We start from the raw sequence: 21,525 nt of genomic DNA, 5'->3' as shown, positions 1-21,525 counted from the left end.
AAGTATAGCATCTTTCCATACATTACATGGAGCATCTGGTTGACGTCTTAAATTATACATGGCAAAAACAGCTCTTAGTCTTCCTTTCTCGAATTCTCCTCTTCACCAAACTGACCCTTTGCCACCAATTTTCTGATTGTCCGTGTTATTAAAACAATAGAATAATCTTTGACATCTCTTTTTAATACCTACTACGGTATCTTGCCAACTCCTGCTGCTTTACAACTTGGTGGCCTGTTTTTTTCTATAGCCTCAGCAAACGTCTCCTCCTTTTCCTGGACTGTTGTAACCTGGGTTTTTTGCTTCCTGCCTCCCTAATTGTTCAAACTGACGTTTCAGCCTTCAGAGTTGCTTGAAGTTTCATCCTGACACAGCCCTGCCAGTCGAGTTAGGAGAGCCCTTCAGAATGTAGAGCTGGGTTCCAACCTCCCTCAACTGCCACCTTCCAGCTCCACGGTATGCAGACTACTACAAATAAATGTACTCTCATCATCAAATACCCCCTCCTTTATTGATCTATCCCTTTATTTCTTACCGACAGCTTTTCCTGCTGGACCCTCCCTGCCCCCCTAGGAACTGAGAGGAGATGACTGATGAGAAGCTGAGGCCTGTGCTGGGAACAAGGACCAGGGCACAGGGGTATTCATTCGATCTCCTGCTTGCTCAGCTAGTTCTCTCTCTGCTGCCTCTCTTCCCAGAGGCTGGGGAGTCCTCCACACCTTCTGCACCACCAGGAGCACAGCCCAACCAGTTCCATTTCTAGAAAGAAAGAAAGAAAAAAAAAAAAAAAGATACAGTAAGGACTTAGAAAGTAGCAGGATTTTTTAACTTTAAATGAGTAAATATGCAAATGTTATGCTCCGTGGCCCTGCTTCTGTGGATCCAGAGCAAAGGCCCGCCATACCCAGGGAGAAAGCCCAATCCAGCCGGCTGCTGCTGTCCAGCCCTGCTCCTCCCCATGCTCAGCAAGGGCAGTGTTCTTCCCTGTTCTCACCAGAGAGGCACAAGCGCTCCGTCCCTTCCAGCGGCAGGCGGAGGGAAGAGAAAGGGTCTGTTGTTTTCCTCTCCTTGTTTCTCTCTCCCTCACTGCTGATCACCCAGCTGCTGACCAGGTCAGAAAACCCTGATGGAAATTCTTCAGTGCTGGGCAAGCCCCTCCTCCTCCAGGGAGCTCGTCCTTGACTAATATTTTTCTTTGTCCTGATGGGAAAAAAAGAGAGAGAAAGAAAAAAGAAAAACCACAAACTTCCTTTGAAAACCAGCGTGTAGTCTGGGCCTGGAGCGCACGCCCTAGACTCAACAACTCAGGGAACCCGAAGACGCTCTGGGGCGACCTGGGAGCACCTAGGCTGCACCCCAGCCTGCCCCCACCCTTCTCTGGTGACCCCAGTCGTGGGCGTGGGTCCGGAAGTGGCCTCCACCAAGCCGGGACCGCCGCTCATAAACCTGTGTAGACCTGTATAAGCTCTGGCCTTGACAGCTGAAAGGCAGCTGGGACTGTGGCAGCGCCCCTCACTGTAGCTACTTCCCCCATCGAACTGCCACAGCTGGACCCTCCTCCTCAGTCCTGGGACAGCAGCAGCGTCTTTAAGGTAAAAAACTTTGTTTTAACCATTTCCTTTACCTCCCCTCCAACCCCCAGTTCTCTTTTTCCTCTCCAGCTCTGGGGAGGTGACATGGACTCTCCCTCCACTCCTGGTCTCTACAAGTCTGGATTTTGAGAGGAGGTAAGGCAGGAGGGCTATGTAAAAGGGACGAGGCGTGGTCCCTTCGTTTACTTCTTGTAATGAAAACTTCCCCGTCTCTCCTGCAAGCAAATAGACAGGGAATGAGAGGGGCGGTTGACTTATTGGGGGGACAAAATTTTAACCCGGAGTTGCATGAAGATTTGGGTCAGACTGAGAAGGAGATTGCAGTAGGAAGGTTCCTGGGGGTGTGTATGGCTTATTGAAGCTACCCACCCATATTATATGTTTCTTGCAACTTTTGACTATTTACTGCCACTGCGAGGGAGGGGCCAGGGCTATTTTAACTCCCTCACCCACCACCAGAGGATAATTCCAGCAGGAGAGAATGTGTGGGACTTAGAAAAGAGGAAAATAATGAAATCCTGGTTTGTTTGAGTGCCCTCCCTCTCCTCCTTTCCTGTTCAGACATACTCCGTGCCCGCCCCACCAGGAGCTCACCTTGTAGCGTAGAAATCCTTCATTCCGTCTCCTGCCCCTCCACTTAAGACTTAGCTTGCTTAGCTTTGCCCAATTTGTCTGGGACTCAGCTCCCTGTGGTGTCCAGCTCCTGGTTTCCTTTGGCTCATTCCCCTCACCAGCTAGCTGCCCAGCCCCCACTGAATTATTGATCATTTCTGGCATTGGACAGAAAAGATAAGAAACAAACGCTGCTTTTCTCCAAGCTCTTTTAACTTTCCCAGGCTCTGGTTTCTGCTTCCAAGGCTCAACCTAAGTGTCATTTGGGAGGGGAGGAAAAAACGAGAGAGAAAAAACAGTGTAAGGTGTGCAGGCAATTTTTGCTAGTCTGATTCTAAATTAACAACATGTAATGAGATGCAGCTAGCACGAATTCGATTTGAATCAGGAGTATCAATTTGGGTGACTAGACTCCTTTTGGTAACTTTTACGTCTTTCAACTTCATGTCTCAGACCTTTACCTAGCCCTGAATTCCTGCCGCTTTACAAGAAGGAAGCATAGTGTCAGGTTAGGAGGGAGCTGGAGAAAAGACAAGATTTCTAACAAGTCTTAAGCTCTCCCCTTTTCTTACTGTGAGTGAGGGGCAGAGGGGAGCTAAGAGATTGAAGGGAGATGTTTTCCAGGGGACAGCGTTTGTGGCTTTTTATATATTTTTTTGCCATCCACAGCCTTAATTAAATGTCTGTGCTAGAATTGATGCTTAGTGCTGATAGAGAGCAGGTTAAACAGGCCCAGGGTTTATATCTAAAACAATCTACATGGGAATAGGAAGAACATGTACACAGGAAGATGAATGTAAGGGGGATATTTCCTTTTTTTTTTTTTTAAGTTTTAATTTTTTAACAGATTTTTAAAAAATGTTTAATTATTTTGGAGAGACAGAGTGAGAGTGGGGGAGGGCAGAGAGAGAGGGAGACACAGAATCCGAAGCAGGCTCCAGCACAGAGCCCGACACGGGGCTTGAACTCATGAACTGAGAGGTCATGGCCTGAGCCGAGGTCTGCCGCTTGGCCGACTGAGCCACCCAGGCGCCCCCTTTAAGTTTTAGTTTTAATTCCAGTTAATTAACAGTGTTATATTAGTTTTAGGTGTACAATATAATGTTTCAACACTTCTGTACATGACCCTGTGCTTGTTACGAGGGAATATTTCTTATGTAAGTCAATAAAAAGCATTTCACATTCCATAATATATGAAGAGTGGGCAAGAGAGTATCTCCAGGTTTAGGTGATTGGGGAGCAGAGAGGAACTGAGAAACTGGCTATGCCGACTACAGCTGTTGAGAGTGTACTGACAGAATTTGTGGGGCAGTGGTTTTTTGTGCTGGAATCTGAAGTTGCCTATCAGAACCTGTCTCTGATTCAAGTACACATGGCCTACATTTCCCCTCTCTGGCTTACAGGAAGCCCCTCCCAAGACCTTTTTGCTGCAGTTTGGGATTGTGTAAAGTTCAGTAGAGTCCTTGGAGGAGAAAGACTTCTTTCTCACTGGTATTTCATCTTTTAGGGGATGATTCTGTCTGTCTGTATCTCCACTTTTCACCCCAAGCACTCTGTGATTGTTAATCTTTTCACCCTTGGGATGAAGCAAAGAGAAGGTAGCTCTAAGGATATAAGCAGCCTGTGTGTGCTCTGGATGATCCATGAACAGCCAGGGAGTGGGGTTTGGTGTAGGGGAGAGGAATTACCACCCTCCTGGCTGTGTTGGGGGTTACCAACTTGACACCATTACAGGGTGAGCTAAAGATCACTGTATTAATAACCATTAGTACAGATGACCCTTGAACAATGCAGGGGTTAGGGACACTGACCATTCATGCATTTGAAAATCTGGGGTGCCTGGGTGGCTCCATTGGTTAAGCGTCTGACTTCAGCTCAGGTTATGATTTCATGGTCCGTGAGTTCGAGCCCTGCGTCAGGCTCTGTGCTCAGCTTAGAGCCTGGAGCCTGCTTCGGATTTTGTGTCTCCCTTTCTCTCTCTGTCCCTCCCCCACTCACACTCTGTCTCTCAAAAATTAATAAATATTTTAAAAAATTAAAAAAAAAAAAAGAAAACCTGTGTATAACTTTTGACTCCCCCCAAACTGAACTAACAGCCTAACGTTGACTGGAAACCTTACCAATAACATAAGCAGTCAATTGGCACATATTTTTTATGTTATATGTATTATATACTATATTCTTACAATAAAATAAGCTAAAGAAAAGAAAACGTTATTAAGAAAGTCGTAAAGGGGGTGTCTAGGTGGCTCAGTTGGTTGAGTGTTGGGCTCTTGATTTCGGCTTGAGTTGTAGTCTCCCAGTTCATGGGGTCAAGCCCTGAGTGGCGCTCTGGGCTAGGCACAGAGTCTGTGTGGGGTTCTGTCTCCCTTTCTCCCTGTCCCTCCACCACCCCTCAAAATAAATAAATAAGAGTAAAAAAAAATATGGAAACTAATGTAAATTGTGTGTCAACTATACTTCAACAACAAAAAGAAAATCATAAGGAAAATACATTTACTGTACTGTTCACGTATTTACTGAAAAAAATCCACATATGGTGGGTCTGCTCAGTTGAAATCCCGTGCGGTTGAAAACAGTGTTGTTCAAGGCTCAGCTGGACAGTTTTAACATTTCTTTCTCCATCTCTTTCCTTTCTTTCTGCCTTTACTTTCCCTTTCTCTCCATCCTTTTTCCATTCCTTGTCCGTATCATTTCAGGAAAGTTGACTCCATCCAATGATTTCAATCCTGCTGAAATCCTTCCTCCCAGCCTGAAAGCCCTGTATCCTCATTGGTCCCATGTGGTCACATTAAGTTAGGGGTGACAAGAGCTCAGGCTGGGGCCCTTCTGCTTCCCCAGCTAAGTAAGAAAGACACATACTCCCCATAGCCAGGAGTGACTGTACAGACACTGTCCAGGCTTCCACACTGTATTCCTTTAACAAGACTTTTCTGGGTCCATTTGCTTTCCAGCCCAATGACTTCCTCCTTATTGGATTGGTCTCTTTTTCACATACCAAGCCTAGATTAGGCAACTCCTAGAGGGCAGGAAAATCCTTTGGTGACTCTCAGTTGACCTCTTCTGACCATGGAACACCATCAACCTGGGCATCCAGCCTCTGGTAGGATTATAGAAGCAGTCAGCCCTGAAAACCGTGAGGTCCTGTCACAACCAGATGTGCACCCCCAGGACAAGGATGCCGGAGATGCTGATGGGGCAGCTAGAGAACAGGAGACGGTAGACCAAACTTCGCCGCTGGCCCAGGGCCAGGATAACCTTGAGTCACCTGCACCTAATGCTAGTTCAATCCAACTGGGGCCAGCCCACGGGACACAGCCTGAGGCAGAGACAGGAGGGGCGTGCTCCAGACCCCAGGAGCTTCCCCAGCCCCCCAGGGCCCGACAGCCGGAGGTAGATTTCTACTGTGTAAAGTGGATCTCCTGGAAGGGAGAACGGACACCCATCATCACCCAGAGCACTAACGGCCCTTGCCCTCTCCTGGCCATCATGAACATCCTCTTTCTTCAGTGGAAGGTAAGAGAGGGTCCGGATGGGGGCTTAGACATTGCTGGGGAGAGTACTCTTCCCTGATCCATCTCCTCGATCATCCCGATCTCCTCAAACCTGGCAACACGTTCCAGATTATTCTCCATAGTTTTCCAGCTTGAACAAATGAGAAGATATTCACAAAAACAAGACAAAACGAAACAAGTTTCTGCCTTGCTCTTGTATTTTCTTTTTTTTTTTAATTTTTTTTTTCAACGTTTTTATTTATTTTTGGGACAGAGAGAGACAGAGCATGAACGGGGGAGGGGCAGAGAGAGAGGGAGACACAGAATTGGAAACAGGCTCCGAGCCATCAGCCCAGAGCCATCAGCCCAGAGCCATCAGCCCAGAGCCTGATGTGGGGCTCGAACTCACGGACCGCGAGATCGTGACCTGGCTGAAGTCGGACGCTTAACCGACTGCGCCACCCAGGCGCCCCTGCTCTTGTATTTTCTATTGTCTAGCAAATGGGAATGTCTTCATATGCATTCCCTCACTCCAGTTACAAGCCTTTTTTCCCACGACTCCCTCCCCTTCCCCCAGTCCTTCTATGTATTTCTGCGTCAGTGCTCTGTGAAGGAAAATACACACATGGCTAACCCTTTGGTGACCCCTTCTGCCTCCAGGTGAAGCTGTCCCCTCAGAAGGAAGTGATCACATCAGATGAGCTCATGGCCCATCTTGGTGAGTGCCTAAGCCTTGGGGAGGTTCAAGAGCTATCCACTCAGAAATCCAGAATAGGAAGGGACTGCCCATTTGGGGCTCAGAGTAGCAGGGAAGGTGAAGGTGTACAGGGCGTCTCTGCAGGGCTGGGGAATGAAAAGCAAAAATCAAGGTGTCAGGAGCTTGGGATCATAACCCTACTTTGCCCTGAGCAACCTGGGATTGTAACCCTACTTTGCCCTGAACTTTCACACGTGACCTTGGGTGAACTCTTCATCTTTGTGAGTCTCTCTTTTCCTTGAGAAGTGAGAGGTCTGGATTAGATTCTAAGGCTGTTTCCAGCTCTGAAAATCTGTGGTCCATGACCATTCTCTAGGAGAAGAGGAAGTAGGTTTTGGGGAAATTGGGGTAAGCTGAAAAGGGACCCTGTCTTATAGGAGACTGCCTCCTGTCCATCAAGCCCCAGGAGAAGTCAGAGGGACTTCAGCTGAACTTTCAGCAGGTGAGGCAAAGGTCTGCAGACGTGGGGATTTGCAGGTTCATGAGGGGACACTGAGGCTAGGAAGAGAGGCCTTTCTTCTGTTTCTCAAGAAGGGCCCTTAAACTATGATTTCTGTCTGTGTTTCTTTTTTATTTCTTTCTGGAGGAGGAGGGTATATCTTTGTCCTAGAAAATATGTTCCTTTATACAAGATAAAGACTGGATGAGGCAAAAGAGGAATGGAGTAGCCTGGAAGCGAACCAGGGAGAAAAAGCAACAATTTTATTATTTTTATTTCTGGAACTAGGTGTCGGGAGAGGGGAGGCTAGACTAGCCATTATTGTCTTCTTGTTTTCTGCCAGCTTTATTGAGATATAACTGACTTATAACATTGCGTAAGGTGAAGATTATATCTACCATGTTGATGTGACATAGTCATCATTTTCTTTCCTAACCCCAGAACGTGGACGATGCAATGACAGTGTTGCCTAAACTGGCCACAGGTCTGGACGTCAATGTGCGATTCACAGGGGTCTCTGATTTTGAGTATACTCCTGAGTGCAGTGTCTTTGACCTCCTAGGCATACCTCTGTACCACGGCTGGCTGGTCGATCCACAGGTGAGGGTGAGATGGCCCAAATGAGGCTCCTATCCAGCTCAAGCTGACAGAGGAACAGCATTTTGTGGGGTGGGTGTTGGGGAGTTAGGAATTAGATTGGCTTGAGAAGAGAATAGGCTTTAAAAGCTGGACCCAGTGCAGAATTCCTTGAATTTTAACCTTTCTGGGGAGAGGGGTAACACTCAAATACGGGCAGACCACACGCACGGAGGTCCGTTCTTTGGGTACAGAAAATGTCAAGACTCTTTGGTTACAGGGTTGTGATCCTTTCGGGCTTGCTTCATTTCCTTCCTCAAAAGATCTTAATTGTCTTGGTACCACCCCGCCCCACTGCCCACGCAGAGTCCTGAGGCTGTGAGCGCAGTTGGGAAGCTGAGTTACAACCAGCTGGTAGAGAAGATTATCACCTGCAAACACTCTAGTGACACCAACCTTGTGACAGAAGGTAACAGCCCTGCCTTCTCTCCTGCGGATCTTAGTGGAGGGAAGGACTCTTAGTGGAGGGAAGGACGGCTGCTTCAGTTTATTGTTTATTGTCTGCCTCCCCCACCAAGTCCCCCTAGAATAAACACCCCACGAGAGAGAATCTGGGGAACTGTCGGTTGCGTAAAGTACCCAGCGTGCTGCCTGGCACAAAGTACAGGCACAAGGAACTACCCGTTGGGTGAATGAATACCGCCAGGCCCCAAGGGATTTCAGAAGGTGGGACCATCCCTAGGGCTTTATTTTTTTTTTTAATTAAAAACAATTGTTTTAATGTTTATTTATTTTTGACAGACACAGAGCAGGAGTGGGGAAGGGGCAGAGAGAGAGAGGGAGACACAGAATCCGAAGCAGGCTCCAGGCTCTGAGCTGTCAGCACAGAGCCCGATGCGGGCTTCAACTCACAAACCATGAGATCATGACCTGAGCCAAAGTCGGTCGCTCAACCAACTGAGCCACCCAGGTGCCCCTCATCCCTAGGGCTTTTGACAGGGATTCTATGAATGATCCTTCCTCCTGTTGTGGATTTTGGATTTAAGTCAAGCCTCTTGCCCCGCAATTTTGTGCCCTTCCTTCCGGCAGGCCTGATCGCAGAGCAGTTCCTGGAGACCACTGCAGCACAGCTGACCTACCATGGACTGTGTGAGCTCACAGCCGCTGCCAAGGAGGGTGAACTTAGCGTCTTTTTCCGAAACAACCACTTTAGCACCATGACAAAGCACAAGGTAAGGAGGCTTTGGGGATGGGGGCTGGGGGGGTGGCGTCCTGTCACTGCCCCGTGGCTTTTTCTTCCTGGTCAGTGTTTCAGACAGGAGAGGGTAGATTGAGTTCAGGTAACAAACAAGCCCTGAAATCCCTGTGGTTTCCTACAACAAAGGTTTATTTCTCATGCGTGCCACGTGGCCATTGCAGATTGGCTGCAGTTCTGGCCTATGTCCTCTGTGCTCTTGGACCCAGGTTGACAAAACAGCTTTAATCTGGAATATGAGAGGGAAAAGAGAGAGAGGGACACCACGCACTCACTTTTAATGCCTCTGCCTCGAGATGACGTGTATCATTTCTGCTAACGTCTCACTGGCCAGAGCAAGCCAGAAGGAATAAGCCTGTCGTCAGTGGAACAGGAAATCGCTCCCAGGAAGGGAATGGAATTAAACGGAAGAGGGAAAGGTCTTTGGCTCTCAAAGGATTTATCCTCAGAGCCATCAGGCGAGCCCAGAGAACCATGGGAAGCAGGGTAGGAAGCAGCATCTTGTGTGGGACCCGTAGCCCTGAGGACTCAGGCTGGACCACAGCAATCGCCATACTTACTTACCCCAGCTGACCATATGCTCAGACATCCCTTCCTTCTCCCCACGGCCACACGTATTTGTCAAAGACACACATGCCCGTGCTGACAGGTGGCAGCCAGCACACCAGATGACTCAAATGGTCCCTGCATCCCAGGTGATTTCTTGCTATCACATTGCCTCTGTGTCACCTATCCCACCAACGAGCTTTGTCCTCTTCTTTGCAGAGTCACTTGTACCTGCTGGTCACCGACCAGGGCTTCCTGCAGGAGGAGCAGGTGGTATGGGAGAGCCTGCACAACGTGGATGGGGACAGCTGCTTCTGCAACTCGGACTTCCACCTGAGTCACTCCCTTGGCAAGGGACCTGGAGCGGGAGGTGGGAACGGCTCCCCCGAACAGCAGCGGCTCGTAGACCAGGTGTGTGGGGCCTCCAGGAGGGTGCAGGGAGCACGGCTGCCTCGGAGCTCTTTGCTGCAGGCAGGGCATGCGTTTGGTCATCTAGAGATCATGACACATGACAGCTGTGCCCCTTTACTGTTAACTTCGGACTGCCTCCATGCCTGGAGTGTCACCACACACAATGTGCTTGTCTGTGTGTTCTGCTCTGGAGGAGGAGCTGGAGAATTTGAAGGAGAAGAAAAACGGGTCTTGGGGGGCTGGGGGGGGCTCAGTCGGTTAAGCGTCTGACTTCAGCTCAGGTCAAGATCTCATGGTTCGTGGGTTCAAGCTCTGCATCAGGCTCTGTGCTGACTGACAGCTCAGAGCCTGGAGACTGCTTGGGATTCTGTGTCTCCCTCTCTCTCTGCCCCTCCCCTGCTCGTGCTCTGTCTCTGTCTCTCAAAAATAAACATTTTTAAAAAAAGAAAGAAAAATGGGTTTGGAAACATAAAGCTGGCCTGAATGTCCCCCAGGCCCCAGCCCACCTCACCGCTCTTGTTCTGTCACGACTCTCTCTAGGACTACCTAATCGCCTTGTCCCTGCAGCAGCAACCACAAGGCACGTTGGGTCTTAGTGACTTGGAACTGGCCCAGCAGCTTCAGCAAGAGGAGTACCAGCAGCAGCCAGCAGTCCAGCCTGCACCAGGGCGGGCCTCCCCACAGGTGAGCAGTCACTGCCTAGGGGCCTTCCCACTGGCCCAGAGCTGTGCCCTGCTCCTCGGCATCCGGACACTTGTCATTGCTAGTCCTGCAATGGTCTCTTCAAGGTGTCTCTCTCCCCTGGGTCCCATCTTATCTTTCTCTCCCCACTGCCAAAGCAGGCTCCAGGCTCTGAGCTGTCAGCACAGAGCCTGATGCAGGGCTCAAACCCGCGAAACGTGAGAGTGTGACCTGAGCCAAAGTCGGATGCCTGACTGACTGAGCCCCCACTTCCATCTAGAGCCTTTGTCCTTGTGCTCTTCTGAGCTGGTGGGTGACCCACTGTTCAATCCCATACAGGGGAGAGGAGCCACGTCGGGACGTCCAGCCGGGGAGCGTCGGCAGAGGCCGAAGCAAGAGTCAGACTGTGTCCTGCTGTAGCTCTGCCCAAGGCTGGGCCTGCCCTGCCTCCTCTTTCAGAGGCCATGGCTCTTCTGCTTGCTTCCCCAGCTCAACTCCTGAGATACGCAGGGTAACTTATTTATGGACTGGTGGGGATCCCAGCAGGCAGTGAACGCCAAGGTCCTGCCCTTATGTGCTGCCACCTTCTCTGCCTCCAGGTCATCCAGGGCAACATTGGGGGTGGTGGGGGTGAGGCTTTCTGGTTCCCAGATCCCCTTCCCCGGAGTAGTCATACTAATATACACACTCAGGCTCCAGGGTGAGGGCTCCGTCTAGAATGTGTCTAGAATGCGTCTCCCCTGCTTCCCACCCCTGACTGGCTGGGTCTCCCTGGGGATCCTGCAGGCCTGTCTCCCATTGTTTCAGGGTTTGATTTGGGTTTCTATCTCTGTTATTTGTAATGCCTTCCTAAGGTTTGGAAATAAAACTTCTTTCCTGAGATCTGTTGTTTGCCTTGCCCTGCAGCAGTCAGGTTAAGTATTTGACCCAATTAAGGAATGCAAAAAGGTGGGGTGGGTGGGGTAAAGAGGTGTGGGGCGGGGTGGGGGTGGGGGGGTGGCGTGTGCTTTGCTTGTCATTTCTAATAGGGCCAGCAGGGGGAACCAAAGCCTGGTTTTTTTGTTTCTTTTTTTTGTTTCTGTTTATCTTTCTTTGATAGATCTTCAATGGGAATCCAGTTTGGGAGGTGGGTTTCCAAGTCCCTGCTTTGGACAGATGCAATTTGGGGGTTGTGCTCCCTTAACATAAGACTTTCCAGGCGGGAGAGGGCAGCGCGATCAGATGGTTCTTTGCTACTTCTGACCATTTCTGACCTCGTTCTGGCTCCTGTTTCTGTTTCTTTGCCTGAAATTTCCTGGGGAAGAGAGAATAATGGGGGGAAGGGGGGACCTTGAGGGGAGGGGCTTATTGCTTACTGCAGCACTGGAGTGTCAAACAGGATCCCTGTTGCATATGCAAGTGCACATCAAAGGCACCTCCAACTTCAAGACCTCCTCCCAGCCCATGTCCTGCTCCACCCAAACTCTAATCAGGGCACACAAACAACAGCGAGGTTTGCCAAAAGAATTCAAGAATCAGTGAGATGTTCTGGCCAGGGTACTGGAAGGATGAATAGGGCAGAAACCATCAAAGAGATGTCTATACCCAGGACAGAGCTAGGGGACCCACATATAGACCTCACTTTGAGATGAAGAAATTAAGGGACTTGAAAGAAACTTCAAATTCTAGCCTCCACAAGAAGCTGGAGCATGTGGTGTTCAGTGAGGGGTTATCTTATTTGGAGCCCAGTTGGTTTCCTGCAGGCCCAGCCAAACATGGGGATCTCATATCCTTGAATGTCTGTGGTGGGGCAGGGAGGGCAGGGAGGTCTCAAAGGTCTTCAGCCCTGCACAGGGCTAGTAGGGCAGACCGGCAGTCCCCTTTCACTGCATCCTGTAGACAAGAGAGTCAAGTGTTAGAATGACCCCACTGCCACCATGGCCCAGGCACTCTGTTTCCTCCCTTGTGCTGGCCCACAACTATCTGATGTCAAGATTTCTGTACTAAAATAACCAAAGACTCATGAGTTCTCCAAGGGCGTAAATACACTCTGCCGTGTGCAGTGAGGGCAGAGTGGCAGTGAGGGGCGAAGCTCTGAGGCTCCAGGTCAAGAACTAGCCAAGTCTCACCTGGAGAGAAGAGTAGAGGGACTTCCCAAACTTCTTTTTGAACTCAGCTCGGATGCTTAAAAGGTCAGTCTCACTTCGAGAGATAAGGATGCGCATCAGGACTTGATAATTGGGCCCCATGTCCTGGTAGAGAGTGAAACAGAATGGAGAGAGGTTGGTAGTAAGATTCTCACAGAGCAGAGACTGGACGGCAAGGTAAATTACTCTAGAAAGGGGAAGCAAGGTATGAGTGCAGGGAAAAGAGACGTGTGCATTATTTAGGAGCAAAATTTGTCTCTTTGTCCATCCTCGTGGAAGATGATGCAGCAGGAAAGAGGAGTCTCTGGGAGCAGTTGGGGTAGGTGTTGTTCTGGCCGTGTACCCACCGTTCCTGGCCAGGCCTCTAGCTTAGAGTCTCATTCCTCAAGAGTTCAGTGGTGAGCAGCCCCAAAGGCACGGACAAAAAAAAAAAAAAAAAAAAAAAATCAGAAGCTGCAGGGGAGCAGGGCCATGGAGAAGGTCCTGAGCCGCCAGGACTCCCAGGAGCAGGGCCTGACCACACAGGTCCCGGATTCCTCGTTCCTTAGTTTCAGCACCAGATTGAAATGGTTTCTCATTCGATTCGCGTGCAGCATTTTCTTCTCCATCTGTGGAACTGGATTGCTGTGGTTTCCTGGTGGCATAAAGCTTTTTGCAGCGTTTTACACCCTTGGAAGTATTGGTGCATTAGCTGGTACGTGCTTTATTTATTAAAAAAATTTTTTTTAATGTTTATTTATTTTTGAGAGACAGAGACAGAGTGTAGTGGGGGAGGGCAGAGAGAGAGGGAGACACAGAATCTGAAGCAGGCTCCAGGCTCTGAGCTGTCAGCATAGAGCCCGATGTGGGGCTTGAACTCACAAGCCATGAGATGGTGACCTGAGCTAAAGTCAGACACTTAACCAACTGAGCCACCCAGGCGCCCAACCCCCCTTTTTTTCTAATTTTTTCCCAATATCTTTTTTTTTAACTTTAAATGTGAAAGTTTTTACTTTAAGCTAAAAATTGCTTATTATATGTAATAAGTATTTGTATTTTATGTAACAAAATACATATAAAGTAATAAAATCCATATAATTGTATTATATGTGCTATTATATGTAATAAAAAATAACATATAAATCTTTATAATTTTGAAATAAACCCAGACTTGGAAAAATGAAAAATATAAAAATATAAAAAGGATAGGAAAGACTTGCTACCTATAAAGACTTACAGCATGAAAGCCAGGAACTTTATAACTTCCAATTTAGTGAATGTCCAAGGAGCATATACCCAGCCTATCCCCAAACTGAATTGATGGGGTTCTGATAGGGAGCAGGGTCATGTGCCTTCCGGTTTGAATCCTGACCTCCCAGGGCCACCTCACATCCTCATCTGTATCTATCAGTTTCTTCTGGTTGGACCCCTGGGGTTCAGCATCATTCTCTTCCTCCTAAACCTGTGCCAAGCCTCCTGCCTTTTGGTTAAAGAAGGTAATGGAGGATTCTGTTTAGAAATAACAGAGGTACAATACAGTATCAAATTGAATTATAACTGATTATAATAAATGTGTAACCATGACAGATTTCTAAATAAAAAATGTGCACTGGTACGGTCACTATTTCCTATGAGCCCCTTTCCCAGAGTTTCCTGTTGCTTGACTCATAAGACCCTTCCCAGAACTGCCTGACACCCATACTTATGGCATCAACACAGATCATAAGTTCCCATGAAAAAAATAGAAAGGAAAATGAGGAAGTAACAACAGGATGCCATATTTCATCTGGACTCATGATCTCATTGTCAGTGTGCCTAGTAGCTACTTTATCTTAAATTTCATATATCACCAATTTTGTATTATGATAAAGGATTGTGTTTTTTCTTTTCTTTTTAATGTTGATTTATTTATTTTTGAGAGACAGAGCAGGAGCAGGGGAGGGGCAGAGAGAGGGAACACAGAATCGGAAGCAGGATCCAGACTCCCATCTGTCAGCACAGAGCCCAACGGTGGGCTTGAGCCCACAAAACATGAGATCATAACCTGAGCTGAAGTCAGACGCTTAACCGACTGAGCCACCAAGGTGCCTGCCCCCTCTCTAGGATCTTTTAATGAAAATTCATTGTATGGTTCATATTGGTCCGAATTTTCCTGAATCAGCCTTCACTGAAGGTCACTTCTCTGAATAAATATTTGTCACAATCTATGTTTTCACATATTTCTCATAAGAGAATAAGATAGAAGCATCTGATTGAGTTTTTCCTTTTTAAAAAAAGTTTTCAGGGCACCTGGGTGGCTCAGTCAGTTAGGCATCTGACTTCAGCACAGGTCATGATCTCACGATTCGTGGGTTCGAGCCCCGCATCGAGCTCCACGCTGACAGTGCAGAGCTTGCTTGGGATTCTCTCTCTCCCTCTCTCTGCCCCTCCCCGACTTGTACTTTCTCTATCAAAATAAATAAATAAACTTAAAATTTTTTAAAAAATAAAAAATAAAAAATTTTCAGAAAAACAGGCCTATATTATTTTTTGACTTCTAAGGGTCAACCTGGCATTTACATCCAAGAGTATGGGTCCTATAGTCTAAATACATTACAATCATTTACTTCTAGGATTCAAATTTGTTTTTATAACAAGAATTTAGACAGATAACCACAACTCTTCAAATCGGTCTTAGTGTTGGCTCAATACAATAGTACAGACTTCATGGGATAAATACAATGGAAATCTCCATTGATGATAAAATAAGGGCATATACGTACTGTCTTTTGAATAGCTGTCAATAAGGCATGATGGTTTCTCAAACAGTCCTCATGAAGCTATGCCATCTACCAAAATGATAACTGCTTTTATCTTCTTAAGAATTGGGGTGAGTTTTTTTATTTATAGGTTTCAGGGGACATTTATACTAATAGGAGACCTAGCTCAGTGAGTAGAATGATTGGATTCTGTTTATTAAATTACTCAAACCAACATCACCAACTTAAGTGTGGATAATATGGAACAAAGTCCGACCAGAGTGGAAAAGGTGGTCCTGGATGCTAAGAACTCTTATGGTATAGCTTATAGTATAGACCAACACCTATGGTATAGACTATGATTTGACACATGGCAGTTAAATGTCCTCTGGGACCATTGTGTGTGTGTATGTGTGTTTAATTGTGTTTAAATTCCAGTAGAGTTAACATACAGTGTTATGTGTTAACATATGTGTTTTGTAGGAAGCCTGTATGATTTATTAGCTGTGTGACCTTGGGCAAAGAACTTAGCCTCTCTGTACCTCAATTTTTTCATCTATAAAACAGGGATGGAATGTGGCCATGAAGATTAATTGAAATGTGTGTCACAAGCTCAGCATAGGCCCTGGGACACAATGAGCACCCAAGAAATGCTGGCTCTTGTCACCATTCTTGCTAGCATTATCACCATCATTATTCTGGCCACCACTGAAATTGGACAAGATGCTGTCTTATAGAGCAAATTTATATCTATGTTTGGCCATCTAACACCAATTAGGCCAAAATTTTAGCCTTAGTGCTCTTTTGCTTCGACTAATTTAGCTCTAACCACAGCTCAATCCTCTGCTATTGACAAGACAGTTAGTAAACCTAGGAAAAGAGAGCGGCTTTATGATTATAAAACAAATATGAGATTGTTACATTAGCAAAAGCGTGAAACTTCCTGTCTGTTGCCCAGAAGTTGTCCTCCCTGCCACCCCACCCCGGTTTTTGTTCCAAAGGGAGGGAAAAGAAGTGTCCGTCTCACCTGGAGGGCTTGATGGAGTTTATCAGCAAAGTACAGCGGTGTGTTCTTGATCACGGAGACTGCAAGTAAGGAGAGAACAGTGGGGAGATGGCTCCCCATGCCAGATGAGCACCCTACCCCACATGTCCTGAGCAGGTCCTACCTAGGCTGAGCAGAGCCGCCTGGTCATCTCCATGGAAAATGTTCTGGATGGTCTTCTCTAGCTCGTGCCCACTGCACCGCTGGTACTGATCGAACACTTGTGGTGTGTGTGGGAAGTAGTCAGAAAGATAAATGAGAGCAGGAGGTGATTATCACAGAGAAGGATGAGCCCTCCCCACCTTCCTCAGCCAAAGCTCATTAGAGTAAGCTGGGAGGACCAGACGTCCCGTGTGTACCTCGGACAAGGTGTTCAGGATTTCTCTGCGTGAATATTATGACCCATGTGCCCTCTGTGCCGGGCCCTTCAGCCTGCTTTAATGCCTGGGAGGGAGGAATAAATCAGGATCCTTGTTTGGGGGCTGGGGAGCCACGGCTGTGATGTTCCCAGAATCCATCATCATGATGATGGAACAGGATTCAGAGTAGAAATGCTTATTTGAAAGTGTAAAGTAGTTGCTTTTATTTATGGTTAAAACAAGCAAACAAAAAGGAATAGGGCTAAGACAGAGGCTCTGCCCTGACAGCTCAGTTCCCCAATTTGGGGAAATCCTGGCACTCAAGGAATTCAATGATCTACAAGGAAAGGTGTGAGGAGGGTTCCCCCACCCAAATGCCCAAGAGAACGGTCATCCGTGACGGGCTCACTTCCTGGGAGTTCAGGAGTCAGAGGCTAAAGGAGTGAAAAGGCTTCAGATGGTTACTATGCAACAGGTCATGTCCTCACATGTCACTAAGGACTCCTTCCCCCAGGCAAGGAGAGGTCTACAGGACAAGTGGGTACATAGGTCACTGGCTCTAGGATATGGTGGGGGAGGGTGTCTTACGTTCGTGGCTGTGCAGACTCCTCACCCCTGCTCACCTGGACATCGTCCTCCACCAGGTTGTAGTCAATGATTCCAGAATAGCTCTCACGGGCCCCCTATGAGAAACTCTCTCAGGAGGACTCTTTGAGGGGTAGCTTTTTATCTCCAGGCAAACTGACCCCAGCCTGTTCTCCTCCCAAAGCCTTCTCTCCTTAATTATACCATTGCAATGCTCCCCACCCCACCCCAGCCCCTTCCCTGGCAGTATAACTCCCTCCCCTGCAGGCCAGTCCCCCTCACCTTAGCCAGGGCCAGGAGCAGGTCCCGCAAGATGCCACTGGTCTCAGATTTGATGTCCTTCTCCACCTCCAACTGGAAATCTGGGGTAGGGTCAGGAGCTCTCTGAATCCTCCCAATTTTTTCCAGTGTAGATATTCTGTCAAATGCTCAACCCACTGTGCCTACTGCCAGCCCCTGCCTGGGGTAGCTTGATGGCCGGTAGTTCCCAGGATGTAAGGCAGAAGCACCATCGTGGGTACCCTGAAAACATCCCTAAACTGTGAGTAACCCATGCCCTACTTAGTGGAGTAGCCTTATCTCCAGGAGCCAACCTGCCCTGGGCAGGAGGTGTCTGTGATTCAAGTAGTAGCCAGGTAGTCAAGGGGGATAGGGAAACCTACATTATGAGGCCAGATGGCTAGGGCCTGGTCCTCTCACTGGCGGCACAGAGAAGTGATCCAGGAGGAAAGATGTGAAGATGTGAAAGACAAAAGAGAAGGGGAAAAGAAAGACAGAAGCAAGAAGTGAAAGAGGTAGGAGAGGGATTAAGACAGGCCAAGAATGGACATCAAAGGAAAATTGGGAAAAGCAAGAAAAAGGGGGGGGGCTTGCTAAGATGGTGAGAAAAGGCCAGTCAGCAATTAGTGGGTGAGCCATGTGGCAGCCAAGCAAGGGCCTGAGGGGTAACACTCATGACTTAGGGAGAAGTACCCCCCCCCCCCCCACCTCAGCTGTAGCAAGGTTCCATTCAGTCTGGGATGTGATATGATGGCAGAATCAGGAAGGGGTTGAGAAGATGACATGGGCACCCTTGGGGCTGTCATAGCGCCCAACATTGTCATTACCTTGGGATCCGCCCTGGGGCCCCAGACTAAGATGGTTAATCACTGCTTCTCTTTCTTTAATGATCACATCTGGCTCTTACCCTGGGGAGACTGGGAACCGGTAAGGGTGGGTGGGGGGAGAGACCCCAAGGGAAAAGCTCTGAGGCAGACAGGTTCCAAGAGGGCTCACCTAACCTGTCACCCACCCCACCCCCACTCCATGTTCCTTACGTGTTCTTACTATGTTTGTAGACTGTCAGGCACTCTTGCAGCTGGGGTGGGCTTCGGGTAGCAAGAATTTCCACAGCCACATCCTCAGTGGAACCTGGGTTCTGTGGGAAATTGGGAGGCCACTCTGAGACTGGGCCATGTCGGCAGTATGGCAGAGAGCAGAGGATGACCCCTTGTCCTTCTAAGGGTCAATATGGGTTGTTTAAAGGGGGCCTCTGCCAAGTGGACACCTCTGGAGTGGGCAAAGGCCAGGCAGTGAACCCTCTCCTCCCTTCAATGGTGTCCTCATTTCCTAGAAACCCAGAGAGCCTCTTCTGGTACCTTCAGAGCTGTCCTCAATTCCTGGGCATCGAAATGGGCTGCAGGCTGCAGCAAAGCCATCACCATCCTCTCGAGGTTGCCAGAGAGTGCTGCCTGCAGGGACTTCACCAGGTCCTGTGATAAATGGCCCCATGGCAGAGGAGAAGATATGAGGGGGAGGTCCCTGAGGCGCGGGGGACATTTGGAATATCTGGCTGGCTTTTATCTAAGGCCAGAAGCACCAGCCACCCCCCCTCCAGCTGGTACTGCTGCACCCCAAGATTTCGGGGGGGCCTCTCACCCCAGTCCACTGCTCCTGGGAAGTCAGTGGCCTCACCTGTTGGGTGCGCTCCTGGAAGGCTCGAGAGATGAGCTGTCTTTGTTCCCTACTCCGATTGGTCAGCACGCCCACAATGGCGCTGCGGTCCACACCTGAACAGAGGTGAGGGCTAGGCCATCAGCTGGTCACAACCCAGCTGAGTCTTTACGGGGGGTGGGGGGGGAATCCCCTTCCTCCTCACGCTGGAAGCCCCCAGAGGAGGAGAGATGGAGATCTAGGAAAGGGCCATGAAAGACAGGGGCAGGGGCTGCGTCACCCCAACTTCCATTTGGCCTCGAGAAGATGCGAATAAGATGCCAAAATGGCATGCGAACCTGGCCCCGAATTAAGTGTAGGTGACCTGGTATGCTGGGGGAGAGATGGCTCTGGGGATCACAGACTTGGATTAGAGTCCCGGCCCGGCCCTGCCTTCGTGAGCCATGTGACCTCGGGCCAGCCCCTTTGTCTCACTGTTTCTTCATCTGTAAAATGGAAATAAGCCTTACCTCACGGCAGTGTCCTGAGAATAGGAACCACACACCCACCACGGTACTTGACGGACAAGAATTAAGGCATTCCACAAACGTTTATTGAACAACATCACTTCCTCCTTCCTGGCTCCTTCTTGAACTGCAGACTGGTTCCTGTAGGGAAGAGCCCCAGGTGCAGAGGGAGAAGGGCTCACCTTGGCTTGCAATTGCCCTCAGCAGCCTCTGCACATCCTTGTCCACGCTGAAGCTCAAGAATGTCCTGAGGGTGCCCAGGGTCCCCCACGCTGCAGTCTATAAGAGCACGAGGGGTGAGGGGTTGGGGGGAGCATCGCAGGTCTGTGCACGCTTACCCCAGGGCCTTAACCCAGCCCTTGGCAGGGTCTCAGGGCCTGCTCTCCCTTTTCTTGTCCCCCATCCTCTCATCGCCCTGCAGTTGATACACCAACAATGATTCCAACCATTACAGCCCCTACCTTGTTGGCAAGGCCCAGGTGGCTGAGGATCTCCTGGGTCAGGGATGGTCTTGTCTTCCCACTGGTCACAGACATGGTGTCACTGGCTATGCCAGGGAGGGAAATGGGAGCCAACTGAGGAGAGCCTCCGGGCCCTTTGGGCCTCTTTATGACCCCCAGACCCTGGGGCTCACCTCCCATGCTTTCTTTCCCCTTTTGCAGAAAAAGAGAGTATCGGCTTGCTTGGCAGCTTTGAGAGCACAAGTGGAAGGGTAGGAGGGGAGCCCCCTTCTTTCCCAGCTCTCACCCCTCCTTCAGGAAGCAAGGACTGGTCAGGAATGCTGCTGGAGCTAGCCCTCAACAAACCCTCCCTGACTCCATGGCTCCCAAACTTTGGACTCAGGTGCATGACCCCCTTCTGAGATCCACATCCCTTCCTTCCCATAGACTGGCTAGGTGTTCCTGGGGTGGCGCAGGGGAGGTGAGGCAAGGTGGTAGGTTTAAGTATGTGGGGTGGGAGATAACAACTCCTAAAACACCTCCTCACCTTCAGCCCCAGCCCACAAGTCAGCCCCTGTTCCCTGCCCCCCCAGGCTACCTGCCTGCCACCGGCCTTTCACCTTTGGCCTTTCACCCTTGGCTTCTCTGGCAGGGATCTTTAGGTAAGCAGGTGCACTCTCTGAGCTGATGTATATATGTGTTCTTGTGGGCACTTGGGTGCCTAGACAAGGGAGGAAGCACCCACACTAGAAAAGGAAAACTCCTTTCTCCCTCTCCCATGGGATCATCCGGATTTCCCCACCTCCTCCAACACGAGGGCCCAGGTTCCAGTGCTTACCCAGAGGTGCTGGAGGCGAGGTGGCAGTCGTCACAGCCTGGCGGCTGCCTGTGTGGACACCAGCTTCTGTGTGGCCTGCTAGAGGAGAAGGGGCGTGTCAGCCCAGGCCGGGCAGCCAGTCAGATGACCTCCCTGGCAGCCCAGCTCAGCTGTCGCCTCTAGCTCTGGCCCCTCCCAAATGTGGGAGAGGACCAAGCTGTACCTGGTCCCCCGTGTAAACCCCTCCCCACAGAGCATCTTTCCTCCCAGGGGCCCCGGCCTCAGCCCACGGAGGCCTGCTCAGCCTCTCAGCCTCTCAGCAGTTGAGAAGACACAAGAGGCCTTGTGCCTTGCTCTCCCTGTGGGGCCAGGAGGGACCGTAAAAACCTAGTCTCTAAATCCAGCTTCTGACCTGGCTCTGCCTCTGGCTCCAGCTCTCTGGGGGGACAGGTCAGACAGGCTCTATGCTGATTTTGAGGCTGATAGAGAAAAACCTGTTGGGGCACATACCAGCAGGGCACCCCAGCCTGCACCCCAGAGGGGTTCCTAACCCCCAAAGTCCCTGACTACTACTGCCTTATCAGAGCCAGCCAGCCTGACTGGGAAGGGCCAGGGGACTGTTTATATCTGTGGGG

General features: G+C 49.3%; 2 protein-coding genes across 9 annotated transcripts; one reads left to right on the top strand and one right to left on the bottom strand.

Annotated features, from left to right (window-relative positions):
* Positions 1 to 414: 414 nt before the first annotated feature.
* MINDY1 (MINDY lysine 48 deubiquitinase 1) lies at positions 415 to 11,243 on the top strand. Of its 3 annotated transcripts, XM_045033490.1 has the most exons (12): positions 415 to 456; positions 542 to 639; positions 1,662 to 1,727; positions 4,904 to 5,720; positions 6,359 to 6,416; positions 6,833 to 6,897; positions 7,336 to 7,494; positions 7,837 to 7,939; positions 8,560 to 8,702; positions 9,491 to 9,682; positions 10,223 to 10,366; positions 10,703 to 11,243. In XM_045033490.1, exons 4-12 carry the CDS (start codon positions 5,274 to 5,276, stop codon positions 10,781 to 10,783), a joined length of 1,392 nt encoding a protein of 463 aa, XP_044889425.1. In that variant the 5' UTR covers positions 415 to 456; positions 542 to 639; positions 1,662 to 1,727; positions 4,904 to 5,273; the 3' UTR covers positions 10,784 to 11,243. The 3 variants fall into 3 exon arrangements, with proteins under 3 accessions (XP_044889425.1, XP_003990648.1, XP_006935163.1); XM_003990599.6 differs by lacking the exons at positions 415 to 456; positions 542 to 639; positions 1,662 to 1,727 and adding an exon at positions 1,453 to 1,592 and having other exon boundaries at positions 5,159 to 5,720; XM_006935101.5 differs by lacking the exons at positions 415 to 456; positions 542 to 639; positions 1,662 to 1,727 and adding an exon at positions 1,454 to 1,592.
* A 609-nt stretch (positions 11,244 to 11,852) lies between these two features.
* ANXA9 (annexin A9) lies at positions 11,853 to 21,448 on the bottom strand. Of its 6 annotated transcripts, none has more exons than XM_019837815.3 (15): positions 21,303 to 21,448; positions 20,912 to 20,989; positions 20,672 to 20,794; positions 20,095 to 20,180; positions 19,816 to 19,912; positions 19,149 to 19,243; positions 18,833 to 18,946; positions 18,522 to 18,612; positions 17,478 to 17,557; positions 17,234 to 17,293; positions 16,611 to 16,695; positions 16,376 to 16,471; positions 16,234 to 16,292; positions 12,472 to 12,594; positions 11,853 to 12,235 (listed from the first exon to the last, which is right to left on the bottom strand). In XM_019837815.3, the coding sequence occupies exons 4-15, from the start codon at positions 20,167 to 20,169 to the stop codon at positions 12,173 to 12,175; spliced, it is 1,038 nt and encodes a 345-aa protein (XP_019693374.1). In that variant the 5' UTR covers positions 20,170 to 20,180; positions 20,672 to 20,794; positions 20,912 to 20,989; positions 21,303 to 21,448; the 3' UTR covers positions 11,853 to 12,172. The 6 variants fall into 6 exon arrangements, with proteins under 6 accessions (XP_019693374.1, XP_019693379.1, XP_019693376.1 ...); XM_019837820.3 differs by having other exon boundaries at positions 20,694 to 20,794; XM_019837817.3 differs by having other exon boundaries at positions 20,912 to 20,986; positions 21,303 to 21,320.
* Positions 21,449 to 21,525: the final 77 nt, after the last annotated feature.

The sequence above is a fragment of the Felis catus genome, chromosome C1 (assembly GCF_018350175.1).
Source record: "Felis catus isolate Fca126 chromosome C1, F.catus_Fca126_mat1.0, whole genome shotgun sequence".
NCBI classification, from domain to species: Eukaryota; Metazoa; Chordata; class Mammalia; order Carnivora; family Felidae; genus Felis; species Felis catus.
This window is presented reverse-complemented; position numbering and strand designations above follow the sequence as displayed.